This window comes from Anser anser (genome assembly GCF_964211835.1).
Source record: "Anser anser genome assembly, chromosome: 5".
NCBI classification, from domain to species: domain Eukaryota; kingdom Metazoa; phylum Chordata; class Aves; order Anseriformes; family Anatidae; genus Anser; species Anser anser.
Genome location: NC_139725.1, coordinates 64,153,573 through 64,175,788, shown reverse-complemented (window position 1 = coordinate 64,175,788; position 22,216 = coordinate 64,153,573). Strand labels below are relative to the sequence as shown.

General features: G+C 60.9%; 1 protein-coding gene across 8 annotated transcripts in view; it reads right to left on the bottom strand.

The window, feature by feature from the left end:
- The window catches only part of NIN (ninein), a 61,074-nt gene extending 42,122 nt beyond the window's left edge, over positions 1–18,952 (bottom strand). For 5 of the 8 annotated variants that reach the window (XR_014585364.1, XM_083839175.1, XM_083839178.1 and 2 more), the window contains exons 1-4: positions 18,206–18,363; positions 13,101–13,304; positions 8,718–8,799; positions 2,589–2,758 (exon numbers count right to left, since the gene is read on the bottom strand). Coding sequence is in view for 7 of the 8 variants with exons in the window: in XM_083839175.1 (XP_083695301.1) it covers positions 2,589–2,758; positions 8,718–8,799; positions 13,101–13,283 (435 nt within the window). In the remaining variant the exon portion in view is untranslated. Of the gene's footprint in view, positions 1–2,588; positions 2,759–8,717; positions 8,800–13,100; positions 13,305–15,712; positions 17,518–18,205; positions 18,364–18,837 lie in introns of those variants that run through there. The other 3 variants (XM_083839176.1, XM_083839181.1, XM_083839177.1) reach the window with 3 other exon arrangements.
- Positions 18,953–22,216: the final 3,264 nt, after the last annotated feature.

Below are 22,216 nucleotides of genomic sequence, written 5' to 3'. Positions count from 1 at the left end.
GGGGAGACGACAGATGCCTGACCCCGAGGTCTGGAAGTCAGCACAACATTGGGACGGGGCGCATTCGGCCACGTGCACAGGGACGTGGAGCTGGGGACCTGCCGGCTCTGACCCCGGAGGCAGAGGGTGCTGTGCCCAGCTTGGGGTCAGCACCCCACAGCCACCAGACCTGCCCCACACGTAGCACCAGGCACAAAGGGAAAAAATGCCAGGCCACAGAACCCCCCAGGCACGCTTGGCTGGCTCTCTGCCACCATGGGCCCAACAAAACTCATCCCATGCATCAAGGTTTTGGGATGAAGCCATCTCAGCCAGACACCGGGGCTGGAGATAAGCGGCTTCAACCACCACAAGTTTTCACGTTGTGTTTGTAGGGGTTTTCAGGGTCGCAGCTCCAGCAGCACCGCATCCACAAAGCCGCCAGGGCCGCGAATTCCTCGCTGCCCAGGAGCCCGGTGACGTCCTGGTGGCAGCGATGCCGCCGAGCTCAGCCCCGGCTGCTCGGGGCTTGGTCCAGCAGCACCTGGAGAGGCACCGGGACGAGGTCGTGGAGCCATTCGGGGCAGCCGATCCCCACAGACCAGCCCTCCGCGGCTCCACAAACACGAGATGAGAGGCTGAGAGGGAAGGAAGCCTCCCAGACGGAGCCCGAGCCCTTCTAATTGGCACCGGCTGAAAGCAAGCGCCAATTAAGCCGCGCTGCCCCAGTTCTCAGGCTGGCAAAACACCCCGAGCTGGAGACTGAGCGCAGTCAGCAGCGCGTTTGTGTGCACAGCAGGAAAAAAAAAAGGGGAAATGGCACTGGTTGTGTCGAGCCCCAAAACATCAGTGCTTCGGGAGCCCCCAGCACCAGGCAGCATCTCAGCCTCAGGACCCCCAGCGCCTCCAAGAAGCCAGTTTCTACATATACCAAAATACGATCCTCTTAGAGGCAAGACAGTAATGCTGATAAAGGCGAAAACTGCAGATTTTACAGATTTATCCTGTGTTTTTTTGGATCGCATTTCAAGGGAATTAGCCACCCCATCCACCCAGAGAGGCAGCACCAGGGGGCTGTGCTCCCTGCCGGCTGCACCAAGGCTGTTAGGTACCGATTTAGCTAATTGTCTGACCTTGTTAATGGAGCAGCCCTTCGCACCTACCCAACAGCTAAAACCGAGGAATAAAATTAGAGTGGCCTCTTCTATCGAGGGCATCGCTTCCCCAGGGGGCGTGGGAGGATTCGTGCTGGTTTCCAGGGCAGGGCAGCCCAGCACCAGGAGGTGGGTGAGCATCACCCAGGGCAGCGAGCAAGAAGGCAGTGTAAAGAAGCTGCCTTTGGGGAAAAAAAACAACAAAAAAACCTGTTCTTTAAGCTTTTTTTTTTTTTAAGCTCAGCTTCACAGGAATAGTAACACATATGGCTGTGAACCTGGAAATTGGAAATATCTCCCTTCCTTCCCTGCTCAAGGCTGAGCATCCCTGCGTGCAGGGTGGCCGCGGAGCCCCCCCTTGCTGGGGAGAGCACAAGAAGCCAGGAAGAGGAGGGCAGAGAGCAGCATGTTTCCCCTTCCCCACTGGAAAACTTGTGCCGCGCACTCCTGAGCGCTCACTGCTGAATTGACAATGCCTGGCAAGCCCACGGCGGGCTGGAACAGGCCCAGCTCCGAGGAAATGCTGCCGTGGCAGCACGTTAACGTGCGCCAAAGCCCAGCCAGGCTCTCCTTCACCTTCAGCTTTTTTTGGAGAAGCAGAACCGGAGTGTGAGTGTGCGCCCTGTTAGCGCCCATGCTGCTCGGAGCAGGGGGTGCCCAGCACTAAGCACCCTCCCCGTGGCACCAGGGCAGGAACACGGCCTTACAAGTGGCTCGTTGAGGAAAGAAAAATGGGGAAAGAAAACACAAAGGGCTGAACCACGAAGGCGACAGCTCTGAGATGCCAGCACTGTCCCACGGCAGCCGCCTGCTGCCGATCCCCGCTTTGCCAAGCTCTCTGATGGCCCTGTGCCCTTCCCCATCCCTCCCACCAACACGCCAGGGCCCGGCAGGGTTTTCCTGGATGAACTAATGGAGGAGGACACGCTCCTTCTGCTCGCTTCGCTCCCAGCCCACACCTCGTTAGCTGCAGAGGCAGCCAGCATTTAATTGCTGGCCAGGAGCACGGCGAGCGCACGTCACCGCACCGCCGCGCACGCCCAGCTCCTCCCGGGATCCCCACAGCTCCGCAGAGCCGATCCCCGGGCAGGATTTTGGGGTCGTAGAGAGGGATTTTGGGGTCATCTGCTGTGGGAGATGCACAACGAATCACTGGGGGACAGCGGGAGGGGACCATCCCCCTCGCTTGGTGAGCCCCAAGGACATCTGAACCACCTCCGTGCTTGCACATCACAGAGCTGCCCACCTTGCTTAGCCATAGCCACGGGCTCAAAACGAGAAATTATTTAACGAACTGATGGCAAAGGGACAGAGCAACCCCAGGCGAGAGAGGGGCTTGGGCAGAACAGACGGCAGGGAGGTGAGAAAACGGGACAGGGAGGGGAGCAGCAAAGCCCGTGGGGGCAAAAATCGAAGCAAACCCCAAAAGCAAAGGGCAGCCCCCGTCCCGCTCACCTCCTCGCAGCCGCCGGGAGCGATGTGCGGGGGCCGCGCTTCCTCGCCCAGCGGCTCGATGACGGTCACCTCGGCGAAGTCCTCCACCGCCGCGCGGAACTCCGGCAGGGAGCGCCGGCCGTAGCGTTTGCCACCTTTGATGTACTTGGGCTGCGCTTTTGGGGAGGAATCTGTGAAGTTTGAGAACAAAGCACGTCGGCAACACGTTTTTGCACGTCCCACCTGGCTCCCGGCTCACGCAACTGGTTTGGCTGGTGCTCGAGGAGCACCAAAGCGCCGCTGCTCCCCTCCAGCAGCGTGAACCTCGCCGTGATTTTGGGCACGGCGGGTTGGCACCGGTCCCACCCCAAAGCAAACACTGCCACAAAGCACAGCGATAGCCCTGCCTTGCTCACCCCCCCGCCAATTTCCTGACCAGGTTTGCTCAGTTAACAAGGTGCTGGGGGAAGCCTTGTCAACCCTGCCTCGGATCGGAAAGTCAGTCAGGTCTGTTCTCCTTGCACTAATCTTCATTACCAGTGACGGGCAAGTTTAATTAGGGACGGCACGGCCAGAGCCTCCAGATCACCCAGACACCTGGGCAACCTCTGCCGCTTCAATCACAGCTAGATTAAAAGCGTCAAGACGAGCAGGCAAGTGGAAAAAACACCAAGTTCGGAGGCGAACGTCCCCCGAGGGGCTCGAAAGGAGGAGCTGATCCGTGCGAGGGCCGGGGCAGGTCCCAGCCCGCGCCGTCCCCACAACCCTTGGGAGCCGCCACCTAATTACAGGGGGGCCTCGCGGCTCCTCTCGCATTCCCCGGCTCCAGCTCCCCGCAACAGCCTCCTGCCTTCGGGGCCTGAATTATCCACGAGCACTCGCGGACGGGGATCAAAACGAAAAAAATAAATAAATAAGCACGTTTCGGGCTATTTTCAGCACGAGTCATCCGGCATCTGGAGCAGGGGGCAAATTAAGCGGAGGACCAAATTAACCAGGGATTCAATTAGGGAAAGGCTCTCCGCCGCGCTTTGTTTCGGTGTTTGCTAACCTCGCCATCGAAACCCCCCCAGGACCTGATCATCTTTGTTTTTCGCCACTCGCAGCGCACCGAGAGCGGCAGCTTTTTAAATTTTTTATTTGCAGAGTGCTCCGGTATGACATAAATGCAAGGAGTGCCATACTAATCAGGGCCAGGGAAGCCGTTCAATCGCCGACAAACGGCACGCGGGAAGCAGCGGGTCTCTAAACCCCCCTGCCCAAACGCCTCCTCGGATAATATTCCTTCAGATATGGAAGGAGGCTTCAAGCTTGTTAGAGGGAAAAAAAAATATTCCGCAACTTAGCTATGCAATGAATTATAAAATACACAGGCCTAGGAGGCCTTTGATTCCTCCAGACTTGCACTCCATCCGTCCGTATTGCAGCTCTAGGGAACAAGCCCGGCGCCCGTGTTTGAACAAGGCCATTTTAACAAGATTTGCTGCAGCTGGGACTCGCACATGAAAGTTGGGTGATGAAGTGCGCCGATAGAAAAATCGCAGTGAGACAGGCTGATTAAGCGAGAGCCGGAGAACAAAAGCAAACCTTATCGCTCCTATTAAAGCCTGCCCGATGGTGAACAATCTCCATCGAGCAGCTCTCTCTGAAATGCTAATATTTGTGGCTGCCCATTCACCCATTTATTTCCTCGCTGCCACCTCCCCCTGCCTCGCAGAAGAGGGCTGGGGGGGCTTTGTGTTTTCCTGATAAATAAATTTGCTCCGCCGAGACGCAGCCGCACCCCTACACCCATCTGTCTCCGGGAAGGCCGGGGGAGAAGCGGCGGCAATTCAGCCGTAATGAAGTTATTGCTAAATTTACCTCCGGATTTCCTAACGCTCGGCAGGGTCGCGCTTCCAATCCCCCCGACGGCTCGTGTTTAAGCGCTGCTGCAGCCAGGGAGTTAGGGAAACCCAGCCGAGCACAAACACAGGTGCCCTTACACCGGGCCGCTCTGCAAGTCTTGCAACAGCAAACAGGCAATGGGAGGTGCTTTTATTTTTTTTATTTTAAGCATTTCGAGGCTGGCAACTGACTTAGCTCTCTCCACTTTGACTCCTAGATCACCCTTTGATCTGAGCACCTCATTTTTCCTGTAAACCAAAGAGTTTTGAGGCCCGGGAACATCTCCGGGAGGGAGCAGTGACCTCCCCGAGCCGTGAGCAGAAAGCTCGCCCTTGCCCCACGAGGCTCCAGCTTCCAACCACGGGGATCCCATCAAACCGCCATAAAAAAAAATAACACTTTTGGAGCCACATCGCTTCCGTTAACACCGGGTACGGCAGCAACCTGCGCTTCCCAAGCGCAGGACACCAAAGGGCTGAGCTCCGTTTCCCATTTCCAACCCACAATAATGGGGCAGGATGGGGAAGGGCTTCTTAACCCACCCTCTCTTCAAAGGTAGGTGAGGAAACGGGAAGAAAACACCAAAAATCAGCGCTTCGAGGGACACAGACCCACGGAAGGCAGAGCCGTGCTCTCACCCCAGGCGTGGTGAACCTCAGGCTCCTGGGGAGCCGAGCCCCAGCACCCCGCGGGCAGAGGGCAGGCGCGCGGCCTCCAAATGGGGAAAAAGATGGGAAGAAGAAAATAGGGCAAACCCTCCCTGCTTTCTGCAGCCCTCAGCAACGTGAGGAATCGGAGAAATACGTGCTTTGGAGCCGGTGCCTAATTAGACACTGGGGTCTCATCCGACCCGCGCAACTGCCCCCGGGCTGCGGGGTGAGGGCAGGAGCCAGCATCAGGGCCCCAATGGCCAAAAGAGCCCGTGGGCAACTGCCTGAGCTCCCTGCCCCTACGGGGAGGGTCTCAGCCCCCAGAGCCCTTCTGGAAAAAAAAAAACAAAAAACAAAAAAAAACACACAAAGTCTGCATTTCAGAAGGAAAGCCCCAATTGAAGCACTGCAGCCAGCAGTTAATTAATTTCTTTGCTGCTGAAGGTTTGGGAGGGAGGAACCCTCCTCAGCTCAGCAGACAGCCGGCCGCTGCGCAAATCGCCTTACGGATAGGATCTGCTAAGCCCTTATCCCCAGGGACACCAGGTATTGTCTCGGCTCCTCTCGGTCCCCGGTTCACACTTCGGGCTCAGCAACCGAGGCAGGGGGACCCTGCCTGGGGTGCCACGGCCCAAAACTGGGGTGTTTGGGCAAAAAAAAAAGGGCACTGCCTGCACCTGAACCATCCCTGTGGCTTTGTACCCATCCCCACAGAGGTCTGCTCCCAGAGCCAGACCCCTGCAAGCACCCGTGGGATTCCTGCGAGTTATTTACCCCCAGCTCTCTCGGGGGGGCAATCCGGTTGTCTCCATGGGCAGGGAAGAAACAAGAGCCCCTTGTGACCGCACTGAGGCTGGCATCGAGCTGCTCTTTAATTTAACCCGGGTGTTCCCGTAATCCCACGCTCCACCCCAGTAATCCCTCCCTGCCCAGGCTGTTGATGCACGGATGGGATTTTTTTTTAATTTTTATTGCCCCTGGACAGCCTCTTCCCCACTGCAGAGCAGGGCAGGCTGGCCCTGCACAAGGCACGGGTGGCAGCACCCACCCCAGTCCCACCAAAGCATCCCCCTAAGACCGGGCTGCAGCTCCTCCGAGCTCCGGGGTGCTGCTGGGGACGAGGGGTCTCACTCACAGCCCTGCACCAGGCTAAAATAACCACTAATTTTAGATGCATGCAAGCGTTTTTCTGCTTTTCCCAGGGGAACATCACCTTCCCCGTGAGTGGTGCCCAGCCACGGCGCTTCCCAGCAGGGCTGAGGCTTGCCCGGCCAGCTGGGGCTCTGCTCCTGCACCAGCATCCCCAAGGGGACACAGCTGATGGCAGCGGTACAAGGAGCTCTGCCTGCCCTCGATTTGCAGGGCTGCTTCCCCGGCAGCCCCCAGGACCCCTCCTCCTGCCAGTCTGCCCTTCAGAGAGGGAATTCAGCTCCTTTGCCAAGGGAAAAAAAATATCAAGTCAAATCAAATCAACTGCTCCCTGCAAGCATGAGCACCTCGCCCACCTGCTCTCCTTTCCCCTTCCCAAAATGGGGAAGCCCCTGGCAGCCTCTTCTGCAGGAACTGCTTTTGTATCACGCAGCTTTTCGGGTTCCTCGTGTCCTGCTGTGGCCCCAGGGCCGCCCTGCTGGAGCACAGCACCCCTCCGGTCACCCACACACCCAAGGGACCTTCCCATCACCCAGCTCTGCGCGAAACCACAGCATCAGCACACGTGGCCCCTTCCTTACAGTGGAAAGCCAGCAGGAGCAGCAAACAGCCTTAAAAATCCGTGCTTCCCCAACAATTAAATTTTAATTTTAATCACACGGTGCAGAGCTCTTAACGCAATTTCCCCCCCAAGCCCGGGGCTGGCTCTTACGCCGGCGTTTCAGCAGTCGCTGACAGTTTGACACCAGCAGCACAAAGCGGCTTGTTCTCCAAATCTCGAGTTTGATCTAAATTAAAAGAAGCCAAGGCTTCTGCATTAACCAACCTGTCAAAACGCATTAAAAATAAATGCCTCCCGGGCCTGCCCGCGCCCGGCTCCCTACCTGCAGCGCGTGCCCCGTGACTACCTGCCGCGCCAAGCCCGGCCGGCAAGCGATTCCCCGAGGAGGGCTCTCCATCCCTCACGCTGCCACCCTCCTCTTCCAGGCTGCACGCATAATTTCCCCTGCGATAACCCCAAATTTAGCCGCTTCTAGAAGGTTTCTTTGTGTTTAAATAAAGCCAGAGCTTCTCAGCCATACGATTCCCCCGTAAACGCGGCGAGTCGGATCAGTTCTGGTTCACTGGGGTGCCGGGGCTGCCTCCCGCCCCGTGCCAGCCCCTCTCCAGCGGGCTGGAAGGGATTGCAGCAAACCTGAGCCCCCTCGAGGCACCAGCGATGCCCGCCCCGTGCCCCCCAAGGACCCACTGACAGCACGGGGGAGCTGCGTTAAGGGATGCCTGGTGCAGGAGCTGTCAGCACCCATCTCCCTCTGAGCATTAAGAGCTTCGGAAATGAAGTTGGGGGGGAGAAAAAATAAAAAAAATCCATCAATTGTATCTCTTGGGCCCTGCAGGTTTTTCTTCCAGCCCATTTGGAGGGGGGAAGCTGTCATTTTGCTGCCTGGCTGTGCTGTCGAGCGCAGGATGCTCCGAGGGCAGAGCCGAGATGGATGCTCCAGGAGAAGCCTGGAGTTCCCCTCCACCCCGCGCTAAGCTCTTTTCTCCTTGGGGGATTTCGCGCCCCGCTGCTCGGGCAGGCAGGATTAGGGATTTACATACAGGTGTGGCAGCAGCCAGAGCTCAGCCCCCCGCTCCAGCTGGGCTGCGGGGGCTCAGCCCCAGCCGCTGCTCCCAGCACCGGCCCCTCGTGTGCTGGCAGGGGGATACCAGAGCTGTGACCCGATTTTCTGCCAAGGGTTTTAAAAAAAGACATCTACAAGGCACGTGGAAACAAAGCAAGGAGAAAAAAGGACGGTGAGCATTCAGCGCCCACTGCTTTCTCCAGCCAGCCCCAGCCTGGCTTGCCGGGGTCTCGCCTTGCTCAGAAATATCTTTGGGGCAGAAAAATCATTTTGGGACAGTCAGAAGCACCTGACTGTCCCCTGGGAGAAACACAGGCACCTCGCGGGAGCTTCCCATGGGACCAGTTTGCCCAGTTCACCTCGGGCACTAAGAAGAATGGGCCTTAAAATAAGGCAGGAGCGACATTTCTACGTCCAGCAGCCCGTCTGCAGGACGAGCTCTCGCCGAGTCCATTTCCTTACAGCCGGCACAAAAGCAGGGGAACATCGGAGCCAGCACAGACACCAGCTAAGGACACGTCCCCTGAGGGCGGAAATGGGCTCGAGCCTCGCGCCTGGCAGAGGAGGGGACACCAGGGACATCGGCCACCACGGCCCCGCCACCCTCCGAAGCAGGACCAGGGACGGAGCACGCTGGTGCTGGGCCACAAAGCAACACGGAAAAGGGGCAGGTGGCACGGGCGTCCCCAGCCCAAAATTACCTCCTGTGGCTGGAGAGGTCCTGAGGCACCGCTGGCTGCTGGAAACCTTGTGGGACAGGGGCCTCAGCCCACGCACCAGCCACGGGCACCCTGCACTAAATCTAAAATTTAGTGTTTTTTGACAGCTTTAGCGTTTACCTGGTTCTTGGAAGTGCTCTTCATTTGACAGGGTTCTGGACAAGATGAGGATGAGTGCTTCTTTAAATTGGTCAAAGTGGACCTGCAGGAAAAAAAAAAGATATCAGCTGGCACAGATAATTAACTATGAGGCTAATGATCCAGCAGGAGAGTGGCAGCAAGGCAAACACTTGAACAGATCATGACACCGAGCCGGGACCGTGCCTTGGAGAAACCACAGCGAGCAACAGGGAGGCACAGCCAGTGCCTTCGAGCTCTTGGAAACGGGTTTTTATGACCCAGAGGCACCACTTGAACACATTTGGTGGGTTTTTCCCCCAAGCAAGCAGCTGAAATTGCACATCCAAAGGACCGTGGAGCGTCTCCATCACTTGCGATGACCTAGGTGGGGTCGGTGGCCCCCACTGTGAGGTATCTGTAGTCCTGACTAGGGGTGAGGGGCTCGGCTGTGGAGGTGCCCAGCGGCCCCACGTGCCAGAAAACGCTTCCCGGAGCCGATGGCAGAAAGCTGCAACCTCTGCAGGGCAGCCCAGCCCCAGCTCCTGGCCTGGAGACACCAGGTCTGGAGCACGGCTATGGGAGAACCAGGGAGGGATGATCTCAGCGCTGCTTTATCCCCCGTCCCTTTTCCATCTGCATCTTCCCCCCCAAAAAAAACTTTCTTCCTCTGCCACGAACAGTTGCAAGGGCGGTAAAGCACCACGAGCAGCCCGTGGGGAATGTGAGCAATGCCAGCCACGGCACCGCGAGACGGAAACGCGGGGACAACTGGGGAAGCCCTGACATGGCACAGCTGGCCACCACGACTCCTTTGGGCTAAAGAAACCTTAGGGGAATTTTTAGCATTAGCCTTTATATTTAGAGAAACAGGGGACAGGCACCGCAGCGAGGAGGGCAGGGGTCCGGCCACGTGTGCGCTTCGCCAGGACAGTTTAACGAGACAGGAGAAGCTGCCTGACAAAAAAAACGACGTTTAGACTAAGTGGGCAGGGTAAAACCAAAGGGCAGGTTCTGAGCAGGGACGAAGGGGAAGGAGGAGGGGGCTGCACCCTGTGCCCCCAGCCGCAGCTGCGGGCCAGATGGCTCCGCGCACCGCGATTGTGCCGTGGCCGCGGCCACGGGAGCCCGAGGAAGATTAGGCTGCGGGGACAGAGCCGGTAATGCTCCAGACCCCCTGGATTTAAAATGCAAATGGGCAGCGTGGAGACAATGGGCACGGCTGCTCAGTGGGGCTGGCGGGTGTCCCTTGTGTCCTACAGAGCGGGGAGGCAGAGGGAGGTGGCACAGGCACGCGGAGCCGCGTGGCCCCAAGGAGAGCCCGTGTGCCTTCAGCACCCAACTTTTGGATGAAGATGTGAGAGCTGGGGGGGGTATTTTTCTTCCTGTTAGACCTGCTGGAAAACCTCAAGCACATCCTAAGAGCCAGGAAAGCAGCATCTGCTCGTGTTGCACATTTGACCTTGGGTGCTGCGCGCCCGTGCACAAAGAGAGAATTGCAGCTGCTAAAATTAAAGCTGCGCTCAGAACAAGCCAGGAGAGGAAACCCACGGCACAGCAAAGCCACAGAGTCTAAGATATCTCTTTTTAAAGAAAATGACCCTTTGCCTTGGCACCCAGCACCAGCCCTGCGCTGTCTCCCTCCAGTTCACCCCAGTGTGCCCGCAGGAGGGATGTGCTGGGACTAGGGGGGGTCACGCACAGGGCTCCCCTCTGCTGGTGCTGCCGTGGGCACTTCAGGGCTGTTGGACCCCCCCGGGGTGGGCAGGATCCTGCCAGAAGAGCCTCTGTGCTTTGCTGAGACGGCACCGACAGCCGAGGGACCCGGGTAAGGACAGCACCAGCACCAGCAGCCTGGGACAAAGCGCTTCTGAGGCTGCCCCAGACGGCCGAGCCAGCCCCCTGCCAAAAGGCTGTCTGAACGCGAGGCAGAAAGCCCGCGGCAGCGAAACGCTGGCAGGGCGTTTAAAGTTTAATGCTCCTTTTAGCATGCTCGGCTGAACCCGGGGTATTTTGGAACCGGCAGCTCGCGCATCTGCTCCCAGCTCCCCCCGGCAGCCCCTCGAGAGCTCGCTGGGCGGGTGTGGGGGGGTCACAAGAGCCGAAATTGGCCACGGGTGGAGGTTGGACCGGGGTCAGGACTGTGTCTCCTGATGAGCCACAGTGGGGTGGGGGCACTGGGGGCTCCCACGGTGCCAGCACATGGGGCAATTCCCCCAGTCCAGGCGGCACAAGAAGAGGAAGAGGAGAGCATCCCAGTGTTTTATCTGCTTGCTGCATCGGGAGCATCAAGCCCCGGTGAGGAGAGCGTTCCCAGAAGGAGCAAATCCGAGACAAACAAGACAAATGCGCCAGCACAGACAGAGCCCGGCTCAGCGCCCCCAGGGCAAACACCAACCGCCGGCCGCCCGGCGGTCCCAGCACCTCTCAAGGCTCGGCACCTGCTTTGACACGAGCTTCCGATGAGCCAGCGCCTTGTTAGCACTAGAAAGAGAGCGCGCATGTGCCAAGCTACCTGCTGCTTTTCCCTGCTTGCCCCAGCAACGCAAATCAGCAGGCTGCAGCCGTGGTCCCTTGGGAAAAAGGAGCGTCGGCGGCTCCTTGCAGCTCCTCGCTCCCCGTGGAGCCTTCCCCGGAGCCCCGTCCCCGCTCGTGAGCCGCTTCCCACAGCGGCGGACAGGAGCTCGGACGGGAGCTCCGGGTGGGGAAGGGGTGGGAACGGGGCAGCCTGAACCCCGATCTCCTGCTTGGTGCGCCAAAAACCAGCGGGCATCAAGGGGAGCGGCTCAGCGCTGCCGTGGCGCAGCACCGGTGTCAGGGGACACCTGAGCTCCCCCGTCCCCAGCTGGGGACGGCCACCAAGGACAGCCCCGTGTCCGGAGGTGCCCGACTCGCCCTGTCCCTGCCACTCACATCACCCAGCTGCCCGCGGGCACTGCTGCCGTGCTGTGCCCAGACGCCGCTCCGCGTTAGCCGCTAACTGATGGGTATCGCCTTGAGGGGGCTGGAGGAGCAGGGAGGGGGGGCTGCACGCATCGCCTGGGGCCCCGAGCAGGCAGCCTGCCCGGGGAATGCCAGGAATTGCTGCAAGCATCGCGTGAGAGGAGGCATTTGGGATGGTCCGGCCCTGCCTTGAGAGGGGATTTACACAACCCCGGCGATAGCGTGCGCCGCTTAATCCCCAAAGCGCTGCACGGAGCCGGGGGGCACCGCGTGTGTCCGCGCTCCCCCCTGGCACCCTGCACTCATCCCCGCGGTGCAGCCCCGGCACAAAAGGCAGCACGTGGCCCCGCAGGCAGCACGCTCCCCCTGTGCCCTCCCATACGACACGGCCCCTCCAAGCTCACAAAAACAAAGGCGGCTCGCTCTGCCAGCGGCCACCATCTGCGGCACCGCGCTCGATGCCGCTCTCCCGACGGGCTCCCCTAGGAAACCCCGGGGGAGTCCAGAGCTTAGCCACGGACCGCTGGTGCTGCTAACGAGCACAGGCACCGGGGAGACGCAGGGAAATGCCAGGGACAGGTTATTATGTCAGGGCTGTGAGCGTGAGCCATCCCTGCAGACAAAGGGGAGGGGAAGAGAAATGCTCCTTGGGGTCCCTCGCGCCCCCGGGGCAGCTTGCAGGGGTTGAGCTCGTAGCTGGAACGGGGCGAGCGCGCCCCATGCTCAGGATGCTTCCAGCAGGGGCTTTTTGGTGCCATCAGGCTGAGCATTTGTATGTGATGCCACTTCCTATCCCCTCCTCTGAGCAGGAGGAGCACTTCTGCTTTCTCCCTGGATGTGACAGCCAGGGCTTTAACGCTGCTTTTCCTCCCCCCTCCACCCCACGAGCAGCAGAGCCAGACAACAGCATCCATGTGGCAGGAGCCTGAGGGGGCCGAGCAGCACGGGAAGTCTCTGGGATTGAACCAAAAAGCCACGCTGCGAATCCAAAGGTCAGAAACCCCCCTGGATCGGCTCCTGCTTCCACGCCAGCCACTCCCACGGTCGGAAGAAGGGCTGCAGCCATGGGGCAAGCGAGGAAAATGAGGATTTGTTCCTTAAGGGAACCGCTTTGCTTTGTGAAAGCTGCGGTTTGATGGGAAACTGGAGTCCAAATGGCTGCTCAGCCCACGCCTATTGAGCGGCTCGGCTCCATTTGCTGCTTTAAGGAGACGTCAGGGTATCTCAGGGTGGCTCAGAAGGAAGCAGCCCAGCCCAGCACGGAGGTAACAACGCAGGAGCACAAGGACGTCCACGCCGAGCACGGAGGTCCCCAAGGGCAAGCAGCACGTGCTCAGCACCCCGACACTTAAACCCGTAAGGACGCAGCGGCAGCGCAAAGCAGCTCCGCCACGGGGACCGTGTCCATGGGGACAACACAACCAGTGCCCACCCCGGCCTTACCCTGCCTAGGAGGTTGCCCTGGAGCAGGGTCTGCTGCAGCGCCGGGGCCACCTCCTCGAGGTGCAGCACGTGGCACAGGTCGGTGAGCTCCTCCTGCCCCAGCGACCCCGTGCCCGTGCTGTCGAAGCTGTCGAAGAGCTCCTTGAGGCGGGCTTCATACTGGTCCTGCTCAGCTTCATCCATCCCATAGCCTGCCACGCTCACCTGCGGGGAAGAGACGGGCATGGTCAGGATTTCCCACAGCAAAGCAGTGCAGAAAAAACCCCAGGGGCTGACAGAGCAGCAGCCCGCGCCGCCAGTTTCGCCCTCGTGCGTGCCGTTTGCAGCAGTGGGTGCTCGCACGGCACCAACCTGGTGCTCCGCCAGCCCTGCAGTCACCTGCACCCGGCAGGGAGAAGCCACAAGCAGCACGCTGGAAATACTACAGGGGTAAAAAAAATAATAATAATAAACAAACAAAAAAACACTATAGGGAAGATGTGAGGATGTTTGCACCCTGCCAGGCAGCTGGCAGCAGCTATGGGCACACGTGGTCCCCCTGGCACATGGATACCATCGTGCAAGAAAGCAGTGTGCACATCCCAAACCAGCACTTTCCCCGTTATTTGCATGCACCGGAGCCCGGCACACAGAGCTGGGGCAATGCCACACAGCCCCATGGTGCTGAGCTGGATGTCCCCGTGCTGTGCTGCGGGGACTTGAGGTCAGGCCCTGCCCGGAGGCAGAGCTCAGAGCACTGCGCCAGGAGAGGGGACGCAGCTGGGGCAGCAGCAGGCAGAGCAGGGCACCGAGCCAGCCCCGGAGCAGAGCTGGATCACTTCTCCTCTGCTGCACGAGCAAACAGCCCCAGGCGCTGCCCTGACACGGCCTGGGGGCTCGCCCTCCCCTCCAGCGGTTCCCATCTCCATCCAGCCAGGAGCTGTGCCTCCAAACCAGCACTGACCCGAGCGCCTCAGCCCCAGGGATTGGTTTGGGAGGAAGGGGCAGGGAGCGAAACTCCCTGCCCAAAACGCAGGATCTGGCTGGCATCCGTTCATCCAGCCTGGCTGCGGGGTTTCCCCCCTTGGCTCGGGAGGTCAGCAGCAAAACCAAGTGCCACCGCACAGCCCCCGCATGCAGGGCCACCGTGGGGACACGCCATCACCATCCCAGAAGCGCGCTGTGGGCTGTACAATGGGTATCACGGGGACCCTGTGCCCGGGGATGCTCGGCCAACCTCAGACCATCGCCCGGCACCGGCCCGGTCTCCATCTCAATTTGTTTCGCCCACGCTGCCGCATGCTGTCCAGGCCACATTTCCCAAAGGGGAGGTCACGTCCAAGCTCCCCTGCCACGGCACAGCCACCCCCTGCCTCCCACCATCTCTGCCCCCACCAGCGGTGCTCACGGACACCCCAAAATAAGCGGGGTCAGGCTCTGTCAGAGCACCACGAGCCCCCGCATCAGCTTGCACACGCACCCCGCAGCAGAGGCGTGACCAGGGAAGGCCGACCAGGAATTAGGGAATTCGGACACCTGCGGGGCAGGTGCTGCAGCCAGGACCTCGACGGGCTCGGGGTTTGGCTGGAGAGGATGCTCCCTGCTCCTGGGCCTGCCAAGGGGTGCGGGGCCGGTGCCAAGCGGCATGCGGGGTCCGTGGGACACAAATAGCCCGGCCTGGCTGCCCTCCCTCCCCGGGGGGATGCCACAAGGCCAGCAGCAGAGCCAGACCTCCCTACAGAGATGCAGCCCAGCCCCGTATCATCACACCCAAGCTTCCCAACCTCCCTGTCCCTTGTTTTTCACCCCCCAGGAGCCTCTGGAGTTGCTTTAGCAAAGCACCCCAACGCTGCAGGGAGGGTGCAGACGCATTTGCATTCAACCTGGGGTGCAGAGGAGGAGTCAGCACCCAAAACCCCAAGTGCCTGCAAGCAGAGGGAAGGCAGCAAACTGGTTTCTCGCCTCTCACGCCAGTAACCCCACTTCCCACTTGCACCCAGGGTGCTGGGTACCTGCATCGCCGCCTGCCTGACAGCCCCAAAATTCACAGCTGAGCCTGCACAAGAGCTGGCTCCAGCCCGTGGAGCTTCCCAGACATTTTTTAGCCTCTTACTGTCAGGTTCAGCCACCTCCTGTCCCCCAGAGACCTTTCCCGACCCTAATACCGCACCGCCAAAACCAGTTCCCCCAGTTAGGTGGCGCAAAGAGCTAAGTGCCACCTCCCGACGTGTCCCTGGGCACCCGTGCTGCCGCAGTATTGGGGTCACCAGCCGAGCCCCTCACTCGGTGCCGCAGCAGCCCCAAAAAGTGACCCTGGGTGAGCCCAGGCATGCTCAGGGAAGAGGGGTGGGGAGCCCATAAAACCAGGGAGGAAAATAAAACGGTCGAAGAGCATGGGGTGCACGGTCCCTGTTTGGGGACAGACCTGTGCTACACCCCAGGGGAGTTTTTGGAGAGGGCGCGGTGTCTGGGGCAGCCTGGCAGAGATGGGCACAGCCGGAGCTCACCGGGCTCCGAATACAACCAGGGAGAGACCTCACCGTCCCCACGCAGCCAGAGAGGGATGTTCCAGTCTTTCCAGGATAAAAAGCCCAGAAAATGACTAGGAGGCCCCCCCCCTGCTCCTCGCCTACCTGCGGTCAGTGGCGGCGAGCTGCCGGCAGCCGGGCGATCCCGCACGCATCCTGCGCAACCTCCATCTTAGGCAGCCGGCTGCGCAAGGTGACCCAAGATGCCTACTCCCAGCTGAATTATTCAGCAGCGCTTCGGGGGAAAAAAAAAAGAAAAAAACCACCACCAAACAACCCACACCCTCCTACCTGCCCAGCTCGGGAGGCACCGGGGAGCTGCAGCCATCGCCCCGCCGTGGGCGCAACGAGGGCAGCGGCACCCAAACCCGGGGGCTGGGGGACTGGCAGCAGGAGAAGGGCTGAGAAGGGAAGGGGGGGGAAACACGAAGCAGCAGCACAAAGCCCGAATTAAAGCCCAGCCTTTCATCTCGGCTCCAGATGGGCCAGCAGCTGAGATGCAGGAGGGCGGCTGGCGGGATAATAGCGGCGCTGAGCACCGGCGGCAGCTGGGCCAGGCTGCCCCGGCCCACCGAGGGGGAGAGGGGCCCTCAGCCCCTCCGGGGTCACTCCGCTGGCATTTATCTTCAGCCTCGTGGGTCATTTTAAGTCCCCCTCCCAAATGGCCAGCTTGAGGAAACCGTGCAGGTTTAGGGAAAAACGCGCTTTTCCTTCAATTTCTGTTCTGCCTACAACAAGTCCTTGGCAGCAAAGAATAATGGGACGAGGAAGTTTCACCAGCATTTCTTTCCTTCCTTTAAATCCAGCCTCTCCAGAGAGCCAGATAACCTTCACAGCACACCGCGCAGAGGCCTGACACGAGTACATTCTCGGCTAAATTTAAACTCAAATAATACAGGCTAAAAATCGTAATTACCGCTTAGCATAGTAAATGCTGAATCAACGTCAACCCCCAAGCTTTAGCCTCAAACTACAGAAGACGCACGCTGCCCAGTCGATCCCTGCACCACGGGGTAAAGACGGCACCGCGAGCACGGCACCTTTTTGTGCCAGCACAAGGGTGCATCAAGCCGAACGGCACGTTTGCTCGGCACAAGGCTCACGGAGCTATTTCGGGCTGCGTCACTGATGGTGTCTGTGTGCCTGCACCAGCGGGGCAGGGGCCGTCCCCTGCAAGGCACAGAAAGGTGCTGCTGTCACCGCTACCCTTGGTTGTCTCAACTCAAACGAGGGGCTGACAATTAGCAGCGTGCGACCGCCCTTTGGAGCTGCATCTCACGGCCACGTCCAAAACACGACAGCAGCTCCAGGACGTGACCATTGTCTCCCTGCGCTGAGGAACCTGGGCAGGTTAACAGCACCTTCCCTCTGTGCTTTGATGCCCAGGGTGATGGGAACACAGCTGCCAAGAAAGGCCCCGGACCCGGGCACTGATGGGTTTTGTCACAAGATGCCCAGCAGGCACTGAAACGGGGCCCTGGAGCTGAGAGGCCGGAGCTGGGGTTGTCCCAACTTATTGTCCCCTTTCCCTAAGGACCCGTCTCGCCCACCGCAGCTGTGGCCAAGCGGTCGCGATTCCCCGCTCCCACCGCAGACCCCGACGCCTGCTCCGGGGAGGTGTCCGAGCTAAACCCACGCCAGGTCCCACCCCGCCGCGTGCCGTCCCCTCTCGGGGAGCCGCGGCTCCGCGGCAGGTCGCACAATGGCGAGAAGGCGAGGGGAAGGAAAACAGCGAGAGGGCAGCGAAGCCGCCGAGCGTCAGTAAAATCACCCCGGGTCCGTAAATCACCTCGCAGCACGCCCGGCTCTTCAGGGGTCACCACCGAAGTCGGCCGCCCAGCTGGCGGTTCCTCCTCCCCATTGAGCACCGCAAGAATTTCCGCAGCCTGGCACCGGGCTGCTTCGCACCTCGATGCCACCTTCCACCCCCCCCCAAACCGCAGCAACCCCCCCCCAAAGCCGGCAGAGAAAGGGGACCCCGTTAACCAGCCCGGCGGAGCGGCGGCACGTTAAGCGCCATAAATTTATGGAAGGAGCTTCGAAAGGCAAGGAGCTTCGAAAGGCAGCGCAGCGCTCTGAATATTCACGCCACCTCGCTATTTGCATCGCAATGGGCCCTTTCACCCAGCAGCCCGCACGCCAAGCAAAAAAAAAAACACAAAAAACAAAAAAAAAAAAAAACAAAGCACCCATCTGGCCGGGTTTGTGCCGCGGCCCCCCGGGGAGCCCCCGGCGCGGTGGGACTCGCGGTGCGCCCCCGACTTTTGATTTCGGGGGATGCCAAGCGAGCTGCTGCCGGCCCCCAGAGCCCCCCCCCCCACCGCCGGAGCCCCCCCAGGGCTGAATCACGGCTCCCCCCGCCCCCAGGCACGGCGCCGAGCGCCCTCATCCCTGCGGCACCGGGGCCGGAGGCGATGCGCAAGGACGGGTGCGGCTGCGCCAAGCAGGGCGCACGGAAAAAAAAAATAATAATAAAAAAATAAAAATAAAAAAAAGCGCCTCGGACCCCAGCTCCTGCGGCTGACCCAAAAAAATAAAATAAAATAAAAAATCCGGTTTGGGGCTGCCCCCAGCTCCCCCCCCCCACCCCATCCTTACCGTGCCGCCAACCTCCCGGGATGCGCCGGAGCCGCCGTGCCCATGGCTCCCTACCGGGGACCGGCTGCTGCAGCGGTGGGGGGGCTCCGGCGGCGACAAACCAACCCCCCCCCCCCCCCCGCTGCCTCCAGTTCCTCCCCCGGCAGCCTCCTGCGGCTTTCACAGCCGGGGCAGAGCCGGCCCGGCGCCGCCTCCCCGGAACGGGAGGGCCCGGGGGGGGGGGGTGCGCGCAGCACCTCCGGTATTAGGGGCGGCCCCCGGGGCGGGGGGGGACGACACGAAGGGCGAAGCACCCGGGGGTGGCGGCTGAACGGGGGCACCCCAACCCCGGTGCCGCTCACCTGCCCGGAGCGCGACCACCCTCACCGAGGGGCTGCCGGGGGCTTTTGGCACATCCCCGGGGACCCCCCCACACCCAGCACCCCACCGGGAAAGGGGGGGTGGGCTGCGCCCCGGGACCACGTCGGTGCTGGGGTGCCCCCTGCCCATCACCCCCATCACCCCCACCATCCCCATCACCCCCCAGTGCTGGGGTCCCCCTCCCCATCACCATCACCCCTCCCGGTGTTGGGGTCCCCCTCCCCATCAACCCCCCCCAATATTAGGGTTCCCCCCCCCGGCCCCCAGCTCACCCGGCGCTGCTGCCGGTGCGGGGAGCGGTGCGGGGCAGGAGCGCGGCTGCCGGGGGAGGCGCCCGGTTCAAATGCGGCGGCGTTTATTGGGCCGAGGCGCGGGGGCGGCCCCGGGGGCGCGGGGAGGCCGCCGGCCCTTTGTGCGCCGGGAGCCGCCCCCCCCCCCCCCCCCCCGCTCCCGGGCGCCGCCCCCGCCCCGCCGTACACCGGGACCCTCCCCCCCAACCCTCTCTGCCCGCTCCGGTATCGCGACAGCCGGTGTCGCGACATCCCGTCGCCCCCCAGCCCGCGCGCAACCCGGGTCCCCCCCCACACCCCCCGCGCGTCCGTGCGTCCCCGCGGGTGACACCCGGCCCCCCCCTCCCCCCCGCAGAACACCCCCAAAAAGGGTCCCCACTGGGGGCTGGGGACCCTCTCAGCTCCCCCCTCGCCAGCTGAGCGCAGGGAACCCGGCTGCGGTTGTGGCTTCTCTGATGGCTAGTAAGGGGTTGAGCAACCCTGCAACCCGCTGCGGCGCGCAGACTGATTTGCCTCTCTGCTACAACTCCAGGGCCCTGCTGGTCGTTGGGCACTTTTCTCTCTTTTTTTTTTTTTAATTTTTTTTTTTTAAAGATGAACCTGAAATTGGTCCGAGGGTTCAAAATGTTTGAGAGGGTGGGAAACAAAAACCTCGTGGCCAGAAGCGGGGATGCACGAAGCCTCGCTTCGGTGGGGAACCCCGCTGGAGAGCCACGGGGTCCTGTAGTGGCCTGCCGTGCCACCCCGCAGCCGTGGGGACACAGGGGACGTGGCGCGGGACCCGGACACCCCAATAAACCCTGTGGTGGCATCCGGAGCAGCCCCGGTCCCCGTGCACCCGCGCCCAACGTCACGGCCTTCTGCGGCGGTGCCACCGCGGTGGGACGTGGTGGGTGGGAGCGGGCCCCCGGCCGTGGGGCACGGCCCCGCATCGTCGGGGCGAGGAGAGGGGACTGGAACGGGAACGGGGCCTCCGCGAGGGGTTTGCCGGGCAGATGTTAGCAGAGAGGGCTTTGTGCTGGGGGAGGGCTCGGGGGGTTGTTTTATGACATTGCCATTTTTCTCTGCGGCTTTCTGCTGCTCTGACACTTGCTGGGGCTTTTCTTTTCTTTTCTTTTCTTTTCTTTTCTTTTCTTTTCTTTTCTTTTCTTTTCTTTTCTTTTCTTTTCTTTTCTTTTCTTTTCTTTTCTTTTCTTTTCTTTTCTTTTCTTTTCTTTTCTTTTCTCTCCTCTCCTCTCCTCTCCTCTCCTCTCCTCTCCTCTCCTCTCCTCTCCTCTCCTCTCCTCTCCTCTCCTCTCCTCTCCTCTCCTCTCCTCTCCTCTCCTCTCCTCTCCTTTTCTTTTCTCTCCTTTTCTTTTCTCTCCTTTTTCCACGTTTGCTTTCTCATCCCCGGTCCGAGCACTTCCATTATGCGAAGCCGAAACCATCTGGTGCTTTGTGCCGCTGCTAGCCCTGCTGGTGCCAGGACCTTATCCCCCGCACCCTCCTCCTTGCTGCTGCCTCGCTAATCCACGGAACAGCCCCGAAAAACCACGGCTGCCACCGAACAAAGGCGCTCGGCGCCTGCTCGCGTGTGCCCAGCGGTGGGGCCGGCGGCCGGCGCCGTGTCCCCGTGTCCCCAGCCAGCCCGGGTGGCCTCGGCGGTGCCGGGGCGCGTCGCTGCGGGGCGAGCGGGGAGAATTCCGGACTCGTTTTCGGGACCGGCTGTTTGCAAAGGCATCCTGATATTTTCTCTCCCCCCCTCTTCCCGTGGGAGGAAAGCGTGCTTGCAGAGCCCCGCCAGCCTATTTCGGGATCCCCCCCCCCCTCCCCAACCCCAGCGAGCAGCTGCAGCCAAGCGTCGCATCCGCCACCGGCGCTTCGCGGGGCGAGCTCGGAGGAAGGAAACCTCTGCTCGCCCGCGCCGTCACGCGCGGCACGGGAAAAGAAAGCAGGAATCGGGGGAAAACCGGGCCTGCTGAGCCCGAGCTGCCTCCCACGGCCGGCGCTTGGCGGCTGCCACCCGAAAACGGGGGGGTTAAGCCTGGCGTGGGTGTGCGCCCAGGGCCGCGGTGACCCCAAAAAGGAGGCCACAGGGCCCTCCTGGCCCGGACGCGTGGCCGGGTGGCACCGTGTTGGCTGCTCCCCCTGCCCAGTGGCTCGCTGCGGGCTGCTCGGTGGGGAAGGGGTTGTGGGGCTGGGGATATGGGGCTGGGGATATGGGGCTGGGGTTGTGGGGTTCCTTAGGTGGGAGCCCCCCAAACGGTCGGCAGAAAGCCGCTAGGAAGCTCAGCGCCGGCAGCTGGGGCGGCCCCCGCGGGGATCCGCGCCCCGCCGCTGCCGCCACCCCCAGGGCTCCGGCACAGGGCGGGCTGCTGGGGGACAGGGGGACACGGGGACGGGGGGATATGGGGACATGGGGACAGGGATACTGGGGATAGGGGGACATGGGGACAGGGATACTGGGGATATGGGGACAGGGGGATATGGGGACATGGGGACAGGGATACTGGGGATAGGGGGACATGGGGACAGGGAGACACAGGGATATGGGGACAGGGGGATATGGGGATACGGGGACGGGGATATGGGGACACAGGTACAGGGGGATATTGGGGATATGGGGAAAGGGGGATATGGGGACACGGGGCCAGGGGGACACAGGGACAAAGGGACACGGGGACAGGGGGACAGGAGGATATGGGGCCAAGGGGACACGGGGTCAGCGGGATATTGGGGCCAGGGGGCCAGGGGGCCAGGGGGCCAGGCTGTGTGTGGCACCGGCAGCTCAACGGGGGCGGGAGGCACGGCTCAGCCCCTCCTGCTGGGACCGAGAGGCAGCTGCCGCGGGCGTTTTTTTATTTCACATTCGTATTTTATTTCATTTTTTATTTTTTGTTTTATTTAATTAATTATTTATCTTTATTTTTTATTTGTATTTTTATATACTTTTAATTTTAGTATTTTTATTTTATTTTATTTTATTTTATTTTATTTTATTTTATTTTATTTTATTTTATTTTATTTTATTATTATTTTTATTTTGTTTTTATTTTATTTTCCTATTTTTCATTTCCATTTTTATTTTTATCCGTACCCCTTTAACCCCGGGAGCTCCCCCCCCCACCCCGGGCAGCCCCGCCCCTCCCCTTCCCACCTCCCCCGGGTGGGCGGGGCCACAGACGGGCGCGTCCTATGGGCGGGGCCAACCGGGAAGGGGGCGTGGCCTGAGCGCGGGGGCGAGCTGCGGGTTGGGCGGGGCAACGCAAAGGGGGCGTGGCCACCGGGAGGAGCATGAATGGTGGGCGTGGCGTGGGCGTGCACATCGCGGCGGGCGTGGTCAATGGGTGGGCGTGGTCAATGGGTGGGCGTGGTCAATGGG